At 45.1% G+C, this 25436-nt stretch overlaps 1 protein-coding gene across 1 annotated transcript in view; it reads right to left on the reverse strand.

The window, feature by feature from the left end:
• DDAH1 (dimethylarginine dimethylaminohydrolase 1) overlaps positions 1–25436 on the reverse strand; it is a 56996-nt gene that overhangs the window by 6179 nt on the left and 25381 nt on the right. Inside the window, exons 2-4 of the mRNA XM_026037895.1 lie at positions 11176–11275; positions 9953–10026; positions 9214–9333 (exon numbers count right to left, since the gene is read on the reverse strand). Of these exons, the coding sequence (XP_025893680.1) occupies positions 9214–9333; positions 9953–10026; positions 11176–11275 (294 nt within the window). The remainder of the gene's footprint in view (positions 1–9213; positions 9334–9952; positions 10027–11175; positions 11276–25436) is intronic.

Genomic DNA, 25436 nt, shown 5'->3' on the forward strand with positions numbered 1-25436 from the left:
TTATAGGTCTGGGTACATTTCGCAGGTTGTAGCCTGAGTCACCCACATCCTGTGAAGAACATGAAACTCGCCATGAAGAATGCCAGGCATTCCTGAGGAAATGTTATCAGATCGTCATTTCTTGTATTCTAAGGAGTTGTGACCTTGAAAATTCAGGAGAGTTTCATATCTACCTCTGTAAAAGGTTAACGGGTACTGCGGGGGAAAATCCCAGCACCTGTACTTGGCCGGATATACTTTTATTACAGCTCTCATTGTATTTAACTTCCCTGTTTATAAACTTAGCTTGCTTCTATTGCGTTGTCACAATCTACTTAAGTTCTCTTTGATGTTGCAAACATCTAGTATCAGGTGTCATGCCTGCAGCCAGAGGAACCAGTGACAGCAGAGTCATCCTCACCTGCAGCTTCTCTTTCCTGCCCTAAGTAAACTTTTAATTCTTGATTAGGGAAATGTCTTTTCTTAAATCTGCACAGAAATGCAGGTATCAGTAGAGGAATACAGTGGTCCCAAACAGCTGTGCTTTCTTCAATCCTTTTTGGTGACAGAATCCTGCTATTGAAGGTTCATTTACCAGCAGTGCATCATGATTCACCAAGAAACATTTCCTCACGAAATTACAAATGAATTCTTGAACAGAATGGYGTAGGCCTGTCCCTTCTTCCTTGATTCTGCGAAACACTCCCTGGAAGCGCAGGGCTAGTGCCCAGAGGCCGAGAACAGTGCCAAGGGCCTGTCCGTGCCAGCTCAGGAAGGGGAGAGGGAACACGAGAAGGGGGGCTTTCAAGGGCATATTAGAAGAACTGTTTAAAGTGTTGACAGAAATAATGCAGAAACAAATGAAGAGGGAAAAAAAAATGGAAAACAAGATAAGCAAACACGAGAGTTAGAGTACAGTTATATCGGTGGGAACGGGGCATCAGCGATCTGGGGCAGCGCTGCAAGAGACCACTTGTTAGTGACTGGGAATTTGACAATACAAGTTACTCTCCTCTGTAGTTTTTAAGGTAAGAAGCCAATCACACTTACAGGCTTTGATGCCTGTTATAGCCATGTCTACACGCTGAAGGGACAATTCCCAAAACACTCTCCTGAGAAAATGTATAGGCAATGACATCCTAAACTTGCCCCTAAGGAGACCGTGAATGCAGCAGAAAGACACTGGCTGGTACCAGCTAATCAGGCTGCTTTAAAGACTCATGGTGTTTTCTGTGTCCCTGTTATGTCAAGTCACTGAGCATATGCGCATGGTCAGATATGGGTCTCGAGGGCAGAGCAAGGGATAAAAGCAAGGTTCTTTGTATTTTCTATCAGATGTGGCCCCTCACATGGATATAGGCCCTTTTAGACTACATTTACCTTTTACAACATCTATCTACATTTACATTTGGACTAAATTTACAGATTTACCAAGACGACAGTACTCACACARTAAGTTCGTGCAGGGCTGGCTCCCTGCCCACAAACATTGTACGATCAGTTATGTTAGTGGCCAGGCATTTCCCGCATGCTTAGTTTTTCTGGGAATTTTCTTCAGCCTGAAGAGAGTAATTTTCTGCACATTCTCTCAGCCCTTAGTCATGCTTTCCTTACGTTGAAGTCATTCACAGAGCCAGCCTAAAATGCCTTTCTATAGTTTTTTTATAGTATGTCCTCAGACAACTGAGGTAATGGATAAGCTAAATAATCCTAAATATGAAGCAGCATTATGCATGCAGGAAAAATGTGTATGTGTTTAGGGCCTATTATCCTTAACAGAGTTAAGATGACCACATGTACTTTTAAAGCAGGCCAAGCTTAGGTAAAGATTTTCCCCATGCCTGAGGGAGGCCCTAGCACGAGTCCTGCTGACATCTGGGCCCTATTCACATACAGATCAGTACAGGACATAGAGCTACCAAAACCATCATTACTGCAATGCACCTTGTTATACCCAACAGCAAAACCAGATACACAGTAAATGTTCTTCTTCCTCAACATGACAACGAGCACTGCTTGCTTAGTTTGTCCCCTTTAGCACACTRTTCCAAGTCATGGGTCATTTTTAATGTTCTTTTCTGAAACTTTCCCATTCTGCTCTCCCTCTTTTTCCCTACCTCAATGACAGGATTTGACATGCAAAGTGCATGCAACATCCAACATGCAGATGCATCACAGCTTTATGCAGAGGTATAATGATGATCCACATTTGCTTTTCTGACCACTACTGATAGTTCCAACAAGCCCAGGATCCTATTTCCATCGTAATGGCGACTCAGAACATGTTATTTTGCACATGAAGCTCATTGCTGTCCTTCCCCTGCCTGTGGCACATCACTATACATTCATTCAAGCTGAATTTCCTTCACTGTTTTATTTCACAGTCTCTGTTTCCTAAGTTTCTTCTTCAGTTAGTCAAATCTGAAGTAACAACACGGAGGATGGAAAGCAGCAGCTCTAGGTTCAGCACAGAAAAGCGCAGTACAGAAAGAGCAGGTTAGAGAGATGACACAGTTCTGCACCTGGCCAGAACAGACAGCCTGTCATACAAATCACGTTACTCAACAGCAGTGAGAACAGTGACCGAAAGCAAGTGACCAGGGTGCCCAGAGGGGAGAGCAGAGCAGGGCTGCAAAGAGCAGCGGTCTCGCTTGAATGCCAGGATCCATCAGCAGTGACATCCCAGTAACACGCACAGGCGGGAGAGAAGACACTGGCGCCAAATCAATAGGAAGGGGCCAAGCTGTAAAACCACAGCAGAAATGATCTAAGTTTCCTTGTCAGGTACAGAATCCTCTCTGTATATTTTATTCTATACCCTATCCTTGGGTACAACAGAACTGCTGTATTTTACACCTTTCTGGACATCTCCTCCAAAGCAGCACATCCCAATCTGCCAGGCTCACTATGCCCAGTGTCTTCAGCAGCAAGCAGCCAGAGTGCTGCTTACCCTCCCTCACCTCATGCTCTCAACAGCTGCGACTCCGCGTTCATTCTCCCCTGCTAGACCCTCTCCGTCACGTTTTCCAGAACGCAGTTCTTCAGGAAACCTCTCCCCGCCGGCTCCCTGCACTCCTCCTCCCTGGGAGCCCCGTCTGCAGCCATGTCCAGGTGCACTGCTCAGCGCCGYGGGGCTGCCCAGCCCCATGGACCCGCTCTGCATCTCGGCCCCGGTGCCGCTTTCCAAGCGTCCCGAGGACCAACAACCTGCAGTCCGCCCGTTCCCAGCCCCYGACAGCCTTACCAGTACTTAAGGGGACATCCGGTCTTTAGGCACTTACAGGGACATTCCTTGTCTTAAAAACAACAACAAATCCTAATACAACCCTTTTATCCTATAAATTGCTATCCTTTTAACCGGCATACTCCAGAAAGACTAGATTCTACTGCCTACAGGCAAACTGAACACCATTGATGATGGTTGCAGCAAGTTTAATACATTTAACTCAAAAATAATTACAACAAAAAAGCAACTAGATGTCTTTTTAAAGTACCATGTGATGTGTATTCAGTGAGGATCTGTGATCTGTGAGATGCTGATGTCCCTTATTCAGAAAGTAATGGAAAATCAGGAARAGCTGAAAGTATGCAATATCTCATGGGACCTGAGCCAGAGCAAACAAATATGAGCTAAAGGAAAATGTACAGAATTTTATAAATTAACTAATTTTCCTATCTATGAGGCTGAGAGCAGCAAATGTCTCATGGAACTTTTTAAAAATGATGCTTGGGAGCAAGTGTCAATTGCTCTCTGGATTCCACTGGCCTCCTCCTTTGTTACAGCACCACACAAAAGCCAGCGCTCATCTGCACTCTCTGCTCACTCCCCACCTGAAGTCATCCTCTCTGCTTATTAATATTAGCAATAATGTCCATAGCAACCCTTTGTGATATTGTAAACAGGGGATTATGACTTCATGCAGGGAATAAGCAGAGGCAGAAGAGATGGATTCCTAGGGAAGGAGAGATAACGCATTCACGCAAACTTCCGAATTACTAGAAAAGAATGACTCTCCACAGACAGTGGGAAGAGTCTTTTCAGCCCAGAGCTCTCTAAGAACACGGGATATACCAAGTTTTCACTTAGGTGCCTATTCTGCAGCCTCTTTTGTGATACCGAGCTAGGAATTCCTTAGCTTTCATGCTGGCACTCTAACTGCTCTAGGGGAGGGAAAAAAGGYTTTCTGCTTTTTAAAGCTGGCACACCACAGCGGCTTCAGTTATACAAGACACAGTGAGAACAAAAGGCATTAAATGACAGGAATGRGGGCAACCCCGCCACTGCTATAACAACTTCTCGCTCCTAAGTCCCTGAAAACAGCGCACGGATCAGGGTCTTGGACTCAGGCCAAGGGCCTAGCCACCCAAAACGGACTTCTATTTTATCCTTAGGATGGGGCTTTATAGGCTTCCCCAACCTCCATCAAAACAGCACACCGAGCTGCATTTGTAAGTGTTCCCCACGGGATAATTTAGGAGCTGAATGAACAGTTCCACTCCCACTAGAAGATACTGAATGGGAGGGTCAAGGACCAGGCAAAGCAATGACATCATTGGTGTCTTTTACTGAAGAGGGGTGAAAAACAAAGAGAATGACACCCGCTGAAGCCATACTGTCCCACTACTAGATGTACCCCAGTGCATTCCAGACCATAACGAGATCTCGTCGACTAAGGAAGCCAGAGCGCGGSGGGCCTGATGCCAGGGCAGGGCAGGCTCTGCTGGGGAGGCTGCAGGCTCCGCAGCCGTGGGTGCTCTGAGTGTGCAGGCTGTCCTGCTCCCTCTGCACCCACTCCTTGGGAATGACCAAAGCCCATGGGCTGAGGCTGAAAAAAGCAGCCAAGAATATAGTACTTTCAGGTAGAAATCCAGATGTTTCCCTTGAAACTGAAACTTACTCGTCATTTATTCCCAGCTCCTGGAGAGCGCCCTGGCTAGTCAGTGGCTCAGGCTCAGCTCAGGCCACACCCTGGCATCGCTGCTCTCTAATTCCCAGTCCTCGGCCCCAGGACCACGCTGGATTTCCCACTGCCAGGTGTTTCCTTCGCAGCCTCCTCTCTCTTCCAAGATGAGCAGCAATCGTGGGCACTGCGAACGCCACGTTACCCCAGCAAGCAGTGGGGTCAGCTGGCACGACACCTAAGCTTTCATTAGCAATCCTGCAAGAAAACCCTGGGATTAATGCTCAGGAGAGCATTAACATCAGAGCCTGCCTAAAGCACAACTCATTTCCCAGTGGATGAGAGAACAGCTTCATTAGCAAGCATTTGCTACTAATAAAAAATGTACCACTTGCAAGAGAACATCTGAGGTTGCCAAGCTGGGAACAACATGTACAGCTCTAAAGTCCTACGGGATTGCTGCCGAGTTATCCAAAGGATGACATAGAAGGGTTTGATCCTAGACAAGTTTCTTAACTGAGAATTCTGTCATCCACAGCCCCCGCTCAAGCCTTCACTCACCATGGAAAACAAGAGGGTTTTATAGCAAGAGAAGGATATTTCAGGGTATTCGTATTTCACTAATGTACACAAGTATCCAAAGGACACAAACACAGGCTTTATAGGATTTTAGCAGGAAAGAACTGCATAACTGATGCTGTGTCACTGTTCCCATCACAGGCCTGCTTACCATTTCCCTTTGCTACTGAAACCTCAACTGCCAGGCTCAGGGTGATGGGCACTGCCGTCTCAGCCAGGCCCAAGGCTGCTCCCCTCCACGTGGAAATACAGGACAGCGAGATCTGCTGGACCAGCTCCTCCCTGCACCAGCGAGCTGCACGTGCCCTTCATGGCAAAGCCCCTGTCTCGAGGAATACAGGATCAGATCCCAAAGGTGACTTGTTTGGAGGAAATCCTGGCCTCACTGAGAGAACAGAAAAAAATAATCCTAGGCTTTATCCACTCAACAGCTACGGGAAACATTCAGTCATGGAATTAGGAATGAGATTAACTGCAAAACAGACATAATGCATGCTGAAACAGCAGAGGGAAGTTAAAGCTCCAGCTCTAATATCCACTGCAGGCAATGATAATTTCTGCTGTTAATTTGTCTTTCTCTTTTTCACAGTTTCAYGTAGCATCACTTTTCAGCTGCAGCTCAAACAGATATTCTGTACCTGCTAGAGCCTGAAGAGGATTTCATGGTCAAAATGTCACTTCTGATTTAATATTGGCTTATAATATGTGTTCTATAATCCCAAACTTTAGGCAGTCATTTGATAGTTCACTTGCAGCATTTACATTACCATAGATGGCACTAAACTCACAATCCATTGCGTTCTGTCACACTTGAGCACCAGATAATTATTCTTCTGCCCTTTAAGAATTGCACAGATGCATGAATTGCAATATAAAGAACGATGAAAAACTACCATATTTCAAACAAGATGGTTAATAGAAAAAAAGGCTACTTCACACATAAAATATTAGCATAGTATGACACAGTTCACTTATTGCCTAACAAGACACGCTACAAAACTGCCAAATGAAAGCTACTGAACTACCATGGGTACTCCAAGTAGCTTAATCACCTTGCTCGTAGGATGAGATTTCTACAGCAGACATGAAAACCATCATCAACAAAGAGGTCTGAATAACAAAACATCAAAACATCAAAACATCAAACAGATAAGTAGCATTCTGGGCTGTCACAAGCAGATGACTTAGTAGAAGCTCTAGGGACGGCTTCGCAATACAAGCCAGTGATGGGTAATGAGAGGAGTAGCTGGCAGGTTGTGCAGCACTGTTGTAGCTCCATCGGTCTGGTAGAATCCAGGGAGAAATTTCTGAGGGTATCACTACCTCAAAAATCCTACTGCAATTTTTATTCTACAAGATTGTTTATTACAGACCAATATGTTTTTCTCCAGAGGTAAGCGAACAAATATAAAAAACACTCAGGTTAAAAAAACTGAGGTTAAAAAAGCAAAAATTCACAAGTTAGACGAATCTAGTGATAAATACTACCAATACTGTCACTTCTGGGACAGATGCTCTATTCTTTTATTTGTTTTCAAGACATCTCTGCAAAGATTTGGCATTCCATATTTTGGAGAATCAGCTCCTGGTTCCCGAAGGTTAGAATGGCTTTTGATCCAATACAACAAGCAAGGAATATGCTCCTGAAAGCCTTATATTTTGCTCCATTTTTCACGTGAATGCTTGCTATAACCTCTCAGTTTCCAGTGAAGAGTGAGATTGGGCATGTGCCTCAGAACCACAGTTCCAAGGGCTTCTCTAGTGTTCCTAACCTCAACTCGTAGTGTGYATGTGCAGTAAGCAATAAATGCATGACACTACAGAAACCTAAGTTTAGCATGCACTGCTAAACCTCTGATGCAGAGGAATAAACTGAAATTTAATGAAAACTGATAGCTGATTTTTTTTTTAAATGCTATCCACTAATAAGCAAGGCTAGATTTCCTTCTTACTTATAATTTCCTGTTCAAAATGTATCTGTATTTCACTGTACTTTTATTAATGACTGTATTTACTTGACAGCAAGTTACCAACATCTTTTAATCAGCTTTTCCAAAAAATAATTTTGGCTACATTAGCTGAATTGAGGTATTGCAACATGATTAGCTGAGCTGTGCAAAAGGCTTTAATCATGTGGGAGAGTTCTCAGATTAGCACTGGCTCAAGTTCAAATTGCAGCTCTGAGCGAGCAGCATTGCATTTGAATTTTGCTCGTGTTTATAAACACTGCACACAAGTGTGTGTAGGGCTGTGTGGATTTCTGCAAATGTTATCAGGCTGCTGCTCACAGTGTGTTTCTACTTGGAGTCTGAATATTTGAGAGCATATTTCATAGGGGAGGGCATGTGGCACTTGTCCTCGTAGCCTAAATCAATCTTACAGCACTGGGGAACATCAGACCTCTGCGAACAAAGCCATTTGCAGTGCATTTCCCAGAGCTGAACGCAGGAGAGCTGCAGCTCGAGGCTACGCCGAGAGCTTTGTGCAGTGACTTTCAAGATAGGAGTAACTTCCATGGCTTGTCCAGCTGAAGGGGCACCTTAAAGCGAGGCCAAGGGAGCACCCCGATGTTCCAAGAGCTCCAAGCTCGCTGGGGTTCGCAGGTGCTGCCCAGGCCCTGCACCCGGCCAGGCTGTGTCCTCTCCCATTCAGCTCATGTCCAGCAGGGGAGATCCTGAGCACATTGGAAACACTGGCTTTATCCTAGCAGGGGACTGACAACATTTTAAATCTTGGATTGTTACCACATAAGAAAAAAAAAAAATCTCTGCCCAGCTTGCAAACACTTAAGGATGTGTTTAATTAATAAATGCCAGTAGCTTACTGAAGCTAAAGGGGTGTATAAGATATGCAGGATAGGTTCCAAAGCCCTCTGGATCCATGTAATGCTGATTTCAGAGTTGTATTATTGCTGTTGTAGCAGTTCTGCATGGCTCAACAGTCCCCTGATTCTGACCAGTACCCTTAAGCACAAACAGCAGTGCTCCTCTTTAAATTATGCCTTACAATCATAGCAAGAGGGGATTTAAGATAGCTCATTTATTAAACAGAGCAATCTCTACTCCTTCCTATTCTCTGTAAAGGAAACACAGTTAGTTTCCTGCACAGATTAATAATCATAGCCTATTGTAGGGGGAGGGCAGTCTGCAGCACAAAAGAGCAAAGCCTGTATTTTTTTTTTTTTTATATGCTTGTGAAAGAACGAGTATAATCTGAGAATTTGCAGTCCTGGACCCTAGTCCCTGCTGCCAGAGTTATTTCCTGTTTTTATCCCTGAAGTCTATACTGTAATATCAGATACAGGCCATCTTTGCAGCACGGATCGGATCTTGAGATCTACCTTCATCTTCGTGCTGAATCTTCTACTTTTCATCCAGCATTTCAAAAGCCATCACATCTCCTGTTCACTCAAGGCATCATCTGAAGCGAACACCTCCTGCCACTCTGACCCGTTGTCTCCTCCAGCCTCTCCTTTCACCAGATTATTACCTTTTCAGACATTAAAGCTTTTAGTAGTAACCTGTATAATCCATTTTAAAACTTACTATAGGTAGCTAAAATCAAATGAACATCACTATTCTTTTGCCCAGTATTTTTTTTTTTATGGTTTTTGCATACAGGATCCCTGAGACACAATGATTTCCTCATTCATCGATCTATACCTATTTTAAGATTCCAGTACCCTTGAGCAGAAATAAAAGCCAGTATTTATTGTTTAGATTTTCTTACAGACTTATTTTCATATACAGTTTACCTTGAGAGCTTTTTGTGCAGCTTCACTTGATCCGATAGCAATCAGGTTTGGTCCAGCCATGCTGCAAAAACTCTTCAGATGCAAAGAATCATGAACAGGGACTGTGGAGACAGCGTAATCCTGTACGGGAGCAAAAAACGGATGCTATAAATATTTTTAAATTGCCCTAATTCCATAATTATATTGAGACATTTCATAATTAGTTTTACTCTCTGCAAATTAACAATAGCAACATATCCCAGGGCACAGTGTCAACTGTTTAAGTATGACATACCCCTCTGGACCAGCTTGTCTTGTCTTGTGCACTGGAGTAAAATCCAGAACATGTTTCAAATATTACTATTGTTGCAACTGTAAAGAAATACATTAAAATGTGTAATTAAACACTATGTACATTAAATCTCTCCAGGGACCAGCAAAAAGAACACGTTGCTATATATTATTAAGCTTCTCAGATCTAAAACATGAATGCTGATATGCTTGCAGATGACCAAAGCCTCCCACTGTCCAAGCTACTCTCATGCAAGAACCTCACATTTCTGATCCAAATTTAGCCTATGTCACTCAAAGGAGGTTCAGACAATTTCAGTAAGTTGGGCTATTTTTCTATTAAATAAGTCCTAAATAAATCACTTAAGACTTCAAGTTATTGTTACCAAACATCTCGGTCAGTATAATTCTTAAATTGGTTCAGTGGATCATAGCCTGCATTTCCTGTGACATGAATGAATCTACAAACCTTAAATGTGTCGGCCAAGATTTCTGCTCCACGTTGATTTGTCCGCTTAGACAGACCCACAAAAAATTCTCTGCCTGGAATGAAAAAACGACAATGGAGAGCAAAACAATTATTGCTTTTTTTTTTTTAAAAAAAAAAAAAGAAAGAAAAAAAAAATCACATCATCAGCACCTTCACCAGAAAATACACACTTTAAAAACAGAACAGCTTTACAGATATTTTGAAACAGTTATTTATGGATGTAATATTCTTTCTTTGCTCAAGTTGAGTAATAAGACTGAAAATTCATCTTAAAATTATGCAACTTATAATTGTGAGCTGGTAATTTAAACTGATTATCTTTTTCCAGAAGAAGGATTTTGTTAGAAACATACGTAGCTTCCCTGTCTAAAGCTCTTCAACGGACACTGAGTAAGGGCAGCGAGCAGCTGGGCTACATCAGCAGGGAACTGACTGACCATTTCCCCCTCCCTCAGCGGCCTCCTCTGCTCTCGAAGGCAGCGATGCAGATGTGGCCTCCTCGAGCTGCAGTGCTGGACCTGCACCATGCTAGAAAAGCCTTCTTCAGTTTGCCTCTTTTGAGACCCTTGTCTCCCCTTTGTGAATTTAGGCAAGCAGTGGGTCTACTTTGATGCTGATCAGAATAAACAGGCTCATTCACCACAGACAGGGAGCAATATATGCACCAATGTGAAAAAGTGCCCAGTGGGTTTAATGACATAAATAACATGGCCAGTATCTTCACCTTTGAAGTCAGCCACGCATGTAAGTTGTCTAACACACGACATCTGGCAGGCAACTCCACCACTTTTGCCATAAACTAAAATTGCCTTTTTTTTTTTGTATGCAATTCATTGAACCAGCAGCAATTGTCTGGATTAAGCATTTAGAATTCCTGAATATGAGTCTGTGTGAATGTAGCTGCTGGTAATAGGAAATACGAAACAACTGCAGTCAGCTGACTGCTTATTGGCACTTTCCAAGCTAAAATAAAATTTGTATGCACAGTACTGTTCTCTGTACTGTGTTGCTAGTTCATTTACTCAGACATTAGTCAGGATATTGAGTGTTGCAATGAAAATTCATCTGTCTGCTCCGACCTGACGTTCAGTAAACAACTGATTTAAGAGACTACACAAATGACAGTTTATTGGGCATCAGCAGATAACAGGCATTTTCTAGGACATCAAAATACATAAACAGCAAATTCACTACAACTGTACCTGTAAATAAGACGTCTCCACCATCCAAGGTTGCATTTTCATCTACCATCTCTACTATATTGAGGTTAAGGCTTTCTAATACTTTCTTCATGGCTTCAACCTGTTTAAAAGAAAGTTGTTGAGACTATTAGTTAATCTGCACCTTTGCAAATCTTACAAAAAAGCCTATATGAAATGGCTTATCTTCAATAAAAATGTCAGTCAATAGACTTCAGCGAAATGGATGGCAGGGTCCTTTGTGACCCTGCACATTGCAGTGCCCAGACTCTCTCCTGAGTCCCCTGCATGTGGCAGGCAGAYGGGGCCGTCCCAATCCCTTTCCTGATAAAAGGTTTAAAACAGAGTCATAGCAGAGCCAGGGAATTCTACTTTGTTATGTCCCTTCTCTCTCGGTAAGAGGCTGCTAAGGACGTTAAGGGCAGAAGCTGTCTCCACCGAGAATCATGTCGTCTGTCACCCTTGCCATCTTGGTGCCTTGTTATCCACAAGGGGTGTCTGCATGCGACAAATCACTCACAGAAAGCTAATGACTGCAACTCACAGGGTGTCAAAATAAATATGACCTCTTCCACCAGAACACGAGACCTCTGATCACACACAGGGGCAGCTTTGTGCTCACTGAAGCCTCACTGCTGTGTTAAACCAGAGCTACCTCACAWGTATTTATAAAAGCAGGAGCTGCACAAAGGTCTGCTAGCTCTAAGGTCTGTTAGCTCTARTCTTTGCAAACCCCACAGGCCATTTATCTGTTTCACATGGTCCTTGGAGCATTTCGACCAGAACCCCAGGAAGCTGATTCGGGTGACAGGAGCCTGTCTCCTAGCACATGACAAGCGCGGTGACTCTACCAGGCCCTCTCCCAAGCTATGCCAGGCCGTGGGACGCGACGGGGACACAGCCCTTGCAGAGAGAGCTCCTGCAGGAGCTGCAGCAGTCTCGGGCACTAGCAGCACACACTTTCACTGCCGTGGCTATCCAGAGCTGGATGAAGCAGCGGGGCAGACACCATCCAACCATGCACACGTTCCCCGGTCATTTCCACAACGGGGCTCTCTGGAATTTGGGCTGTCCCACATACATTTCTGGAGCCCTGAGGATGGCAGGGACAGCTGATGGGGAAAGAAGAGATACACTAGACACATCATCATCTAGGACACAGTTTGCTCTCTGGAGGTGCTTCTTTCTCTCTGTTCCCTTCTCACACTCCACTGAATTTATGGACAAGCCTAGACCAACCACATGGCCAAGCAGGTGCCTCAGGTCAAAGTTTAATGGGGAGAAGGCAGGTGCCACCCAGACAGCACTGATGGTTACACTGCAACAGGGAACTGGACTCGGCAGCTATCTAAGACCAAGGGGCGATATTCTCCACGTAGGAAATCCCCCGACATCCTCTCCTGTTCCCACTCAAGGGCCTGAACACTCAGATCTGAGTGGGGCGGCAGCGCCCTCACTACAATTACTAACATTTCTCTTTGATCCTTTGTTTTTCTCTTGGTGCTAAAATGATTTCAGGCTGAAACTTCAGTCTTGAGGGTCTCCAGGCTGAGGCACTGTTTATATTTCCATTCAGCTGTGCTTAAGCTTTACTAGTAAGGCTTAATCTTTCTTGCTGCTCTTGTTGCCCTATCTCCGGTGATCTTTAAAATCAAGTTTAAAAGSAAAACTGGATCCATGTGGTATTTTAAAAATAAATGGGAAACAGCTGGCCTAATATTTGAAAGCTATCCTGTACAAGCACAGCACCATTCCACAACATCCGTGCACTCTCTGGCACAGGAGGGGCTTTTTTGGCCTGTGAAGTCCAAATCTTTACTGGCACCACATGTCTTAGAGCCATAAGACCCCAAAGAACAGAAAATTGTTTTAAACGGAGTAATATCATTGTGGTGTTATGCAAGGCGGCTCCCCATCCAAGAGCACATAGACTTGCTATTTGTGCCAGAGTGAAGCAGACCAGCAAACTCCTGGCTGGGCACAAGGAGGCCCTGGCACTAGAACACGCATGCTCCAGCCACAGGCATGTGAGTAAATAAATATACCCATCAGCTGGGATTATTTAAGGCAGACTGACAAAGCACAGGAAAAAGAATCACCCGGCCTGTTCTGTGCTCACACAACTCTAGTTAATCCACTGTTCCCCACAGCTTCCAACCCAGAATGCTAGAGAGGAAGCTCTGTGAGAGCCGCTTTGCTGAATGGCAGGAGCCCTTCTGGCTGGCGGGGAGGCCAGGAGCGGGTGACTGTGGCTCCCCTGCAGAGTCCCCTGTCCCACCCCAGCAGGGCCGCCCGYGTCCCCAGGCAGGTGCACAGCCTGTTCTGGGGAAAGGAGGCGCCGTATTTCGGACAGACGGAAAGCTAAACAGGGCCAAAGCTGAAGGCGGATCTGCCTGGGAGAAGTCATGCCCAGGAGCAGAGCATGGAACGGGTCACCAAGACGCACACAGGCTCCCTCCAGGCAGCAGGAAACCTCAGGTGAAAACRTCTGAGCTCCGCAACGATGAAAAATCCTTACGCCTTCCTCCAGAGCAACTCGAACACAGTCAGTGAACACGGTCACAGCAGCAGTGCCTCAGTGGACGGGCAAGAGCATGCGGGTGAGAGGCCTGCAGGACACACTTACACCATGCAATAAATTCACACGGTGGCCCCAAGCAGGGCACTTGGGGCTGGGGATAAAGACACCGTGAAACCTCCCAGGGAGAGGCAGAGGAGCAGCAATACCTCAAATCCCAGCGCCTATTAATGACTTTTGCACTAGAGTAGCAATAACATAAAGCTCCTAGCTACTGAGAATACTGGAAGGTAAAGATTGACTTTGGATTTGCTATTTCAGCCAGATGTACGTTTTAATTAGCAGATGCTGATTACAATTTAACCAACAGACTATGTCAGAGATGCTGTGAATTGTTTTCCTTACTTAATTTACAGAGGTTGATGCAGCTGTACTGCACACATTAAGAAAACTTACTCGAACTAAAAATTGTCCAAAATCACAGAGAACTAGCCTGCTTAATCTGCCTCATGATGGTTCCCGKCTTGGAGGATATTTATAAGATGCTCAAGATGTTTTTCCCTCAACAGTTGAGTGCATTTTAGCTATGAAAACAAAATGAAATAAGTTAGAACTGCCATATAAATAGCAGGATCTTTTCTCTCTCAAGGTTGTTAATGGATTCAAGTCTATGGCTCAATGTTTTGCAGGATTTTTAAGCAACCAGTAGGAAGTCCCAAAGTTTTAATTGGAAAGCACAGTTCACACCTCTGGTGACATATGCTAGGAATATCTTTCAACATCCGTTGCTTGGGTAATATTAAAAGCCTTCCTGAGTTACTGTTTTTACCAAGGGCAACAGCAGAAAGCTCATTCAGTAAAGAAATGAGAATTGGAGCACAGACTGCAAAAGAGCAGGATGATGTGACATTATTAAAAAGAAGTTTCGGAAAGCAGGAATTGTAAATATAGGAATCTAGAAAAAAATAAGCCAAAAACGAGCAACCCATCTGCTCTTGCACACAGCAGAGTTCCCTGCACAGTACCTAGCTGAGACACCCATTACCACGGCTACAGCATCTTCAAAGTGACATTAATCACGAGTAGGTCCTCCAAAGTAGCATGGCCAAAGTGTATTGATGCCAGAGGTACGTGACCATCTTGAAAAATACACTGCACCATTCAGAGATGGGATTAAGAAATGGTAAATTCTGCACTGTTCACCTGAGCCTTTACCTTGTTACTGCAAAAGGGAAGCGAGAGGGTGGCTCCAACCTCAGCCCTTGGAAGCTTTTCTGCAAGCACTCCCGAATGACCAAGGATGGGGAGCAGCTTCCCAAGGGAGAACGCTAGCAGCAATGGCTAACAAGGAACAGGTGACTGTAATCCTCAACTAAGAAGTTAAAAGCAGGAATACAGTGAGTGAACTTAATTTTAAAATTATGAATAGTGCACTTCACGTTAGTGCATAGTAGTAAGATTTACTAATGAATGAAAGATACAGACTTYGCTCTGATTTATGAATAAATCACCACCTGTTTTCATTTTGTTTTTCTTCCAGGAGATAACTGAAAAAAAAGCTGGATGAATAAAATGCTGCAGGTAGCCAAGCTTACCTAGAAGGCAAATAGTAAAATATACAGAAAAATACATAAAATATTTGGAGATGAACCCAGTAGAAGCATACTCACTACACAACTGTTTATTTTTTTCATGGCACTCAAGAGAAGTCCCATTCCCTTATTTTCTGTCCTATATTTGAAGGCTGTAGCCCAGGTAGTCAGACCTGCGGCATACAAAGAAAACACTCATCTGTATCATTCAAGATTTCTGTATCATATCACTCAAGGTCAGCTTTCAGTTTGTAACATGATACTGGGTTTTATTGTAAAAGCACCCATTAGTAGTACATCAGTTGAGTGTTAAAGCTTGTGTSCTTTGTGTAGTATTTTTTTTTTCTAATAAGCACATTCCTGGTGTGAGCTGGAATGTATCTAAACCATCACAAAGCTGATTGAGAGACAATGGACTTGAGCCAGCTCAGTTCTGTTTCAAGGAAAGAGGACAATAACTGGCATGACATTTGTAAGAATCTAATTTCCTTGCATTTTAAAAATGGAGCTCGTTACCCTCCAGACTGATGCGTTTCATCAATTACTGTAACTGATGTGCAGTGATTTTTCCTTCTCTATATTAGTATTTGATGGACTCAAAACAGAGGCTGCTTCCTTAATTATTTGCTGGCATTCTGTGCACTAACCATATCAGGAGATTTTTGTTGAGACAGGGGGAAGAAAATTATCTTTTCAAAAGACAGCAAAAACAGTGAARCCACTTTGAGCAATGGGCCTGAGCGTTGCACTGAAAGTTCTGCTGGTAACTCTGGATCCAGCCTTAGAGGAGAGGCTTTTCCTCGGGGATGCTAATGCTGGGGCCAGTGACTGGGCTGGAAGTGATGCCCCTGCGAGGGCCAGGAGGGCCACCCTGGAGTGGGGACTCAGCTGGAGCTCAGCAGAAGTTATGGATGCTGCCAAGCCAAGTGCTTCCTAATGACTGCAATTAGCGTCTCGGGGCTCCTGGTGAAAGGGGGCAACTGTCTGCAGACTGCTGTTTCACATAGATTTGGAGAGCAGCAAATCATCCTATATGCCAGACATTAAATTAGGTTCCCAGAACAGCAGAGTTCAGCTTTAAGTGCTACCAGCTTGGTTCCCCGGAGACCTAACCAAAAGCCCGAACAGAAAGGACTCTTAACCCAAGAAACACTATTGCCTTGTCCCCTGAAATTTTACATCCACCACCAATTTCTTGCTGGATTTCAGTCTCCATTGTAGTTTCAATCATCATTTTGAGCTGTGCAAAGCAAATGTCAGACTTAATAGAWGCAAAASTTAGACTATGATCTCTCTGAGGTGACTATTCCTGGAGCCATCAGTTCTGAGCTCACCGAGTGTCACTATCGATACCTAATGCATTTTTCAACAAGGCTTTGAGTGAAGTCTATAAATAGAGATGGACAAATCCAGGGCCAAGAAGGGCAGACTTCGGTTTTGCACAACTGGATACCAGTGTTGGTCATGATCCAACTTCSAGCTTCTCTGAATCTGCTTGGCTTGGAGATGAGAGACGTCTGTCTCTCCACGGCGATAAACATTTTCACTCTGGGCTAGCAGATATTTCAGAGGAAATAAAGAAGTACTGTAGTAGCTCGAGTTTTTTGAAAATAAAATGCTACCTGCTGGTTGTTTTCTTGCTTTAAGTAGGTCAGAAGCACACCCTCCTGTACAACGATTTCAGAAACCAGTGGGATGTGGGTTGTGGCAGCATTTCATACTCCTGCTTCTAGTTCTGGTCCCTCTCTGCTGGTACCAGAAAAGGCTCTGGTTCTAAATAAGCTGGTCAGGAAGCACAGGAAGAACAAGACCCTGAGTTAGGTGCTGAAACCACCTCTTTATGGCAGATCACACTGCAAAGCTGTGTGTGCATCATGTGCAGAGTCCAGCAACGTCAGCTCCCTCCCAGCAAGCGGCCTCCAGCAGAGCYTGATAAGGACACCCTGTACCTGCCATCACCACCCTGTTCCTGCAAGCAGGCAGGACCACAGTGGCTTTGGCAGGCAATTCCCCCTTCTATTCCTTCAGAACCTTAGTATCCACAGCTTGTGCTCTCCCAGGAAGGCAGCACAAGGCAAGAGCTGACCCTGGGAACTGCTGGTTGTGCGGCAGCAAACCGCTGAATGACACGGTAGCTGCCTTGCTCCTAAGGAGCCTGCCCAAACCACAAGGACCCCTCAGTTCTGGGTGATCAGAGCGAGGTTTGATCAACCTGCAGAGCTCAAAACAGACTGACACTCTGCAATTCAAACCAGGCTATTCAGGCATCACCACACGCAGAAACACCGATGCTAAACCAGAACAACCCAAAGCCCCTTTTCCAGGGGTTTGGTACCCGCCACCCCTGCTGCCCTGTGCCAGCGGGGAGCTCCRGGGCCAGGTGTCACCCCACGGCTGGGTGTAGCTGTGGCATCAGCGGTGCCACTGTGTCCTACCCGGCAGCAGCCAAGGGGGCAACGCTCCTTCCACCGGCAGCAGCTCAGTCACCACAGCTCACCCAAGCGCTCCTTGTCATGCAGACAAGGCCATGGGAGGGACAAAGGGACATGTCTGGGTACGAGGCAGACCCAGGCTGACATGGGAACGGGAATGAGCAGAAAGTGCTGTGTTAGTTGGGGTCACAACACAGAGCCCATACCAGCACTCTCAGGTGGCAGCTCTGAGGTTTGGTCCTTACCAAGCAGGGGCAGCTTTTTCAACAATTTGTTTAGTTGTAGAACAGCTGAAAGGACCGCAGTGGGGGCACACAGGTAACCTGTGTGTGTTCATCATAGCTCGCATCCAAATCCACTTGCTGATTATCGCAGAAATAGTCACTAATCATAACTGACATTATATAATTTCAAATTCAACCAAAAACCTACATTCAGGACATGATTGTTTCATACTAAGAGTTTTAGTCATAATCTTTGTAAAAATAGATTCATGTAGATGTAGAAATAGGGGAGATGACCAGAAATCCTTCAGCAAATTATTCCACAGACAAAACATGCAACATACTCTGTGGGACATCTCTTACCCTCAAATATTGTTCTGTTAATCTGCAACAATTGCAATGCAGTTACATTTGTACACACAATTAAAACACCCCTAAGCTGGATACCCTTAGGAAACTCTAAGAACTAAGCAGAACTGAACTGCATCAGCCCAGCTCTCTGGGGCTCCCTCGCAATACAACTGGTCTGCACTTCCCTTCTCATTAAGGATCTGGAGCCCTTAAAGCGAAGGGGCCTATTGCCCACAAAACAGGAGCCAGCCATCAACTTGTTTGGTATAAAACATTAGGCTGAAATTTCAATCCACTGCAAATGGAAATAATTTCAATCAGGTATAAATTATTAGCAGGAAAAAAACCAAAAAGACAATACTTAAAACAGGGAAACCTAAAGCCACTAGAAAAGAGGCTCGCTGAGATCTGCTAAGTATAATATCAGGTTAGTGGAAGAGTCAAGTGGCATGAATGGATTGTTACAGAAAGAGACAGCGAAGATTTTGCTGGATAAAGATGCTGACATGAAATTTAAGTCTCACACAAGCATGCTGAGAAAGTAACCTTCTCAATACTTTCTGCTTACAATTACAAAATGATCAATTGTTAAATGCTGGGTAGGGAAATATATTCCCCGTGCCCGGAGGCGGGGAGCRGGCCAAGAATGCACCTGGGTAAGGCCAGTGCTCTCTATCTGCGAGACACCCAATCCCCCAGAGCACCCGCAGCGGCTGCCAGCTCCCTGCCCGCTGCTGACCGCCAGCCATGTGCCCCATTTCACAGCTGAAAAGTATTTAAAATTCATGAAGGCCGCTGAAAGCTCGACTGTCACATTCTGCTCATTCCACGGGGTATGGGAAACACACACAGAATGGACATTTCAGCGGGGGCTATTATGGCTCCTGAATAACCAATATTCCATTAAGTTGCTAATAAACCCACTCGAAGATAAGTTGATCACAATCAACCCATGCAGTAGCATTCCTTTCCTTTAAGCCTGAGTTGTCAGGTTTCACTCTGTACTGTACTACTGTTTCTGGGCCATTTGTTCGTGACTTGACACGGAGCATTCAAGATACTCACTTTGTCCTAAGCAATATAAATGCTCTATTCTGAAGAGGCTGAAAGATCCTTGGCAAGGACAATACTTGCTTATTTTATAGGTAGGGAACTCGTTTAAAGTAAAATCTTCACTAAAGAAGTGAAAAATAATTACGGCTCAATAGGGATTTCTGTGTTTTCATACCTTYCTGAAAGGGGTGCTCACAGGTACAGCACAGTGGTAAATAACCCCAGGGCTTCCTGCAAACAAAGGGCCTCTCTGATTTCCTTGTCCTCACTTAAATTTCATCTGCTCTGAATTTTCATCTGAGCTTAGGGTTCAGCAACTCAGTTAAAATAAATGCCAAAATTCTCCCCCTGCTCCTCGGCAGCGTTTATCTTGCATTAAACGGATTTTGCTTATATTCTTTTTAGCTAATTGTCAGAGTGCTGGCGCGCCTGCTCCTGCCTCTTGGGCCTCCTTTCTGTACATGCCATTTTGCCAAGGGGACTCCAAATCTGGTAATTTCTAGCACTGAAAAGCCTGCCAATCTCCCTCAGAATAGGATTGAGAAGCTTTATTTTCCTATTAACCACTAGCACACTGCTGAGGAGCAGCTCCCAGCCTGGCTACCCTGTCTGTGAGCCGCTCTTGCTCCAGCTCTCCCCGCTGCCAGGAGCTGGCCGCTCCGGCAGAACCACCYTTGGGAACAGGGGCCTTACCCGGTGGGGCGAGACAGGAGTCGCTGCCCTCACTGCAGCCCCACGCCGAGGAAGGGCCGCCGCGCAGAGCCCGCACACACGCAGCGGTTCCTTCGCTGGTAACAGCCTCCATTGGTGCTCCCAGGCAAGCTGACTTGTCCTCTTATTTTTGCTCCACTAACACATCCTGCAAGGGCATCAGGGCAGACACAGCAACTATAACAGCAGGAAAAGGTAAGGTTGGACCCTTTCCTGCCTCCGTAAAGTCCCACTGTTTGGCAAGAAAAGTGTCATCCAAAAAGGATTATGGAAATTTGGTGATACACATAAGGGATTAAATGCTTGAAGACACAGCAGTTAAGCAGCCAAAATCACTTTATCACAACGAGTAAACTTGCAGACAACAAACTGGCCTGCACAGTGCTGGCCACAACACTGCAACCTGAAAGTAATCATTACTGCTCTAATACAATACTGACAAGTTTTAATTCATTCTTAGGATTTACAGGAAAATCTTCAATGTGCACAAGCAATTATCCATCTCTGGCCGCTGTTCCCTGAACTCGAAGTGACACAGAAAGAGTCAGCTTTACCAGTACTGCTTTTACAGAGGCTTCCAATTTGAGGTTTACAGTAATAAGCAGGAAAAGGGAATAGAGCAGCAAGGACTAAAATGCAGCGAATACAGGAGAAATAGAGTAGTCAGTGCATTCCCTCTGCAATTACGCATTTTTAAGCGGCAGAAGCTCTGCTGTGTGGAGCAGCACAGCATTTTGCTCTACRGGGCCGCGCAGCACTTTGCTCTACGGGGCGCTGCCCTCCTTGCAAGCTGCCCGAGCGTGGCTGCTGGCAGCCCTGGCAAGCTGAGAGCAAAGGCTGAGGAGGACAAGGGCTCGYGAGGAGCCCCGTGAGTGCCCACAGGGCCTTGCCGCCTCCCTGGTGCTTCACCATGAGCGTCTCCAGCCACTCGCTTCCTTCATGAGCAGCAAAAGGGCAGCAATGCTTCACTTCTGGCCTTCTGCATTTTTAAATTGCTATCTCGCAGGCAATACTTGGTTAAAAAAATATCAGCAGCTGGACGCAGGCCACATGAACAGAACACGGCTCATTCGTTTAAACAAATTTGTTTATACGATGCCTCCCTGCTCCTTTCTTCACTCATGTTTCAGAGGACTTTGGACTCTCTCTCTCTGATGTTTCAGTAAAATTACAGAACCAGGGAGATTTGTGACGGGAAGTTTCAAGTGACTAAACTTGCAGGACAGCAGTTAATCTCCTGGCCTAAGAGAGGGCTGAGGAGCCTTCACAAACGCAGAGCCACATCCTCCGTCCCTAGCAGGAAGCAAGACAGTAAATATTTCCAAAGCTACCAGCAAAACCTTGCCAGTAGAAATGCTAYGAGAGAGGCCTATCTTTCTCTGCAATTGACAGTGAGCTTCAAATACAGGTAATATTTCATTACAAGTCTAGAAAAAATGTGCATTTATTGTTATCTAAATCAGACCTCTACCTACGTGCTTGGAAGAAGGAAATAGCCACCTGACTGTCACACAGATGTTTCATCCATACAAAGCGCCCGCAGGCCAKGCGAGCTCTGATCTACAAAGCCCTATTCTATACAACAAGTATCAGTGAAGTATAAGCCAAAGGAACTCCTTTAAGGCCGCCTTGCACTTCATTATGTTACACAGGTTTCAATGTTTTGCCCTTTACACAGCCCTCCAAACAATTTTTGCAATACAGGTGCAAGGACAGGGCATTTAAAAGACTTTGTCAAAGATGCAAAACACCAAAGGTTTTCACACTCACTGATAGATGAGTATTGCTCAAGCTTAAAGCCTCTAAACCACAACTAAAACCCAATCCAACTTATTTCAAATCTCAGAGGATCCTGTGTTTTTCTGACCCCTTGCAGGAACCATTYGCATGATTCCTGCTTCAGACCTTCTCACGAGAGCACTAACTGCAGCAGGGAGGTTGGAGCACCAAACCTGAGCGCAGGAGCCACACTCAGTGACAGGGGATGAAATCCTGCCCCTGGCCACATCAGGGCCACCATCTCTCCCCACGCTACATTTTATAGTAAAAATGCATCTAAATGCAAATATGAGTGCTCCTTGAACAAAACAGGTAGCAGTTAAAGCACTAACGGGTGCAGCTTTTTTCCTTGCTTTGTTCCCTTCCTGCAAAATAAGCTTTTACTAACCCCAAGACCATGTCCTGACTTCGTGTCGTTTCATCAGTTGTTGTTCAGAAGGAGACACGGTCTCTTTCTGTTTAATACAGCTATAGATTGTGTTCAGCTAAAAAGCACAGTGAAATCAAAGTTCTTCCACGTTTCAAAGGAGTACATTTCCCTGACATGTCTACAGCTCAGTTACCACTGTGCTTCATCATTGTATAAACATTTTTGCTTTGTACAAACAAAATAAAAATGGACTGCAAACAAAGTGAAACAACTCAGAGACAAAGAAATATAGAATAGAAAGTAGAATAATAGCTAAATAAAACACCACTGTCTGAAAGATTCTATGTAAAGCTTTTTTTGTAACAAAAGTACTTTTTGAGTGAGATTTCTAAACCAATCWGGTTCCTTGAACGTGAGATGTGCTTTTACAAAGTAAGTTGTCTCCCTCTCTTCTTACTTAACAATTACATTTATTGTTCATTTTATAGGAGATGCAGCTTCTTAGATCTCATTACTTCGTCTTGCAGCTGGTTACTTTGAGAAAAGAAATATCTCTCTGCAGGTCACCCTGGAAACAAGGCCTTAAGTTAAAGCATTATTTAATAAAAGCCACTTTGAAAAAGGAGTAGATGCCGTAACCACTCTCCTTATCTGCACTGCCCCGGGCTAATTGAATTCCGTGCCCTACACACTCCGCTGCTGCTGCCTCCTGCACCTCAGCGGTTGATCGCACAGGAGGGCGAGCGGCTTGAAGGGCGGCAGTGACCGTGTCGATGCGGGCGGGTAGGTGCGTCCCAGTGCTGCCCGCTCGCTTGGACGGGCTCCCAGGTCCCACGTCGCCGGCACCGTGGCAGCTCCTGCGTCGCCGGCACCACGGCCAGGAGCCGTGGGACAAACAGCCCTGCTGAGGGGCATGGGCAGGAGCAGCCCCCTCCCAGACTCGTGGGGGAATAGCGAGCGTGTCTGCTGGAGCAATATCCAGCACTCACCGCCGCGCTCCGCTCCAGCAGCGCTTTGTAGTGGGCCTAATGACTTTTCCTTTCGCCGCTTAGTACTACATAACTTCACCTCCGTGTAGAAGTAAAAGGCAATATTGAAATTTATGAAATTATAGCTAAATGGAAATTGTGACCTCATCAAATGCTATCGAAATTRTCTGAGGTGTGGAGCTAACCTGACAGCTTGTAACTGCAGCACTCCCAGACAAAGTGGAYGCCGGAGCCCACCGGTACCTGCAGGATTTGGCTACAAAATAAAAAATGAGCTCTGTATTGGAGGGTGTAATTCACAGAGAAGTTAAATGGAAAGCTGTGTGTGCAGTCGTGCTGCTGAAGAGCGGCACCGAGTCTTTCCCTCACAGCTGTTCTGTGCCCCAGTGCAAAGCTGGAGGGCAGCAAGGCTGGAGGGCAGCAAGGCTGCAGGGCAGCAGCGGCCGGGGCTGCTGTTCAGGGAGCTGCAGGACACCTGCGGCTCGACCCCAGCGTCCTACATGAACCCAGGCCCCCACATATCTCCTGCAAGCATCTTGTTGAAACAAAGGCACCACGGAGAGCGTTAGTCCTGCGCAGCGGCCTGAGGCAACAGCTTGGGACCTCATTGTCCCTCACCAGCGCCCGCCCAGGAGCCCCTCGCGAGGCCGCCTGCCACGTGGGAAGCGTCTCCCCCAGCGCTGCCACCAGCCCGGCACAGCAGGGAAGTGCAAACTCRGGCTAACAGCGACTGCTGCCCTCTTGGTAGAGGGCAGGGCATTTTAAAATGTCTCAGCATGCTGCTCTACTGCTTAACACTTCTGAGGTCCCACGAGGGGTCAGTTCCTCGCAGAAAGGTTGGCAAGCTTGTTTGCCTGGCCCTTTGGCTAGTGAGCTGTAGGGCACAACAGCAAGGAAAGGACGCAGAAACATGCACAGCCTGCGAGGTGAGAGCAGAGGGAATACGCTGTTCTGCTGCGCATCTTGCACACTCATCCTGCACCTGATCACAGTGATGGGCTGACTGCAGCAAACAAGTCTCCAGTGCACTGGAAGGCACCAAACCTGTTGGATGCTTGAAGGGAGAAATGCAGCTTCTCCTCCCGAGCCCACCCACTGCAATGGCCAGAAAAAGTGGTGCTCCTGAAAAGCCTTTAGCAGGTACCAATGTAAAGGTACGTTCATTTGGTCAGAGTACTGATAACACTCCATGCTCTTGTCTATTGCACATAAAGTGGTGAAGCTAAAATTCACTAAAAAGTGAAAAATTCATAGACAAAAATGAGTCCTTAATGGGCAAAAGCAGTTACCTAATGAACACACAAACCAGTAATTTTCAAAGCATTATTTTCACAAAGCAGAAATAGTTATGAGTCAAGCCAGAAAGCAGAAAATTTGCATCACTAGAGTTCCAGAAACCCCACATCCACATATGAGGAAAATACTACAGGTAATTAAGAATCTAATATAATGGTCACATTAATTGCTGTAGAGGGGAAATTAAGTCCCCCCCCCAAAAAAAAAAAAAAAAAAAGAAAAAGAAACCATAGTGTAACATTTTAAAAATTAAGAGAACTCAAAAACAAGGACCTAGTGACCTCTGCACAGCAGAACCAAAAATCAGAAGGGCTTCCCCATCTCAATCCCAGCCTTTTCTTTTCCATATGAGAAACATGGTATTGATTCATTAGAAAGGGTAGAATTTCCAGTATTGAGACCAAGAAGATAAACACATTAAAGTTAGGCTCTGCATTTAGGAAAAAGCCAGTCAAATATTCATATTGCATTTTGGAGAGTAATTTTCTTTCCAGCTACAAAGGCAGGAGGATGTCAAAGAGCAGTTACTAAAAACTTTCTAAAGCAGCGGGTGAGGATGATCAGCATCTAAAGAGGAGCTCAGCACAGCGCCCATAAACCCTTGCAACCTGAGGTGAATGCCAGGACATTTTGAAAAAATTACTGATGGGGATTAATAAGACTTGAAGGAAGTTAAAATAATTAATATCAATGAACATGTGTTTATAGAAAATCAATCTTGTCTAGTCTGGTAGAGGTTTGGATGAATTTATAACTTCAGTCAATAGGGGTGATAGTCTTGATGTAACTGGTAATGACAGATATGCCTCGGTACCTGCCTCCGCAATGCAAATTTGACAAGATGAAATGTGTTTGCRTATGACTTAAAATCACTGTTGAATAGGTGCGTTTCAAATGGCAATGCACTGGCATAGTGCTAATCAACCTCCCCTCACGTAGCCTAGGAAAG

This window comes from Nothoprocta perdicaria, unplaced genomic scaffold (genome assembly GCF_003342845.1).
Source record: "Nothoprocta perdicaria isolate Ctin4 unplaced genomic scaffold, notPer1 scaffold_20, whole genome shotgun sequence".
In the NCBI taxonomy this organism is placed as follows: Eukaryota; Metazoa; Chordata; class Aves; order Tinamiformes; family Tinamidae; genus Nothoprocta; species Nothoprocta perdicaria.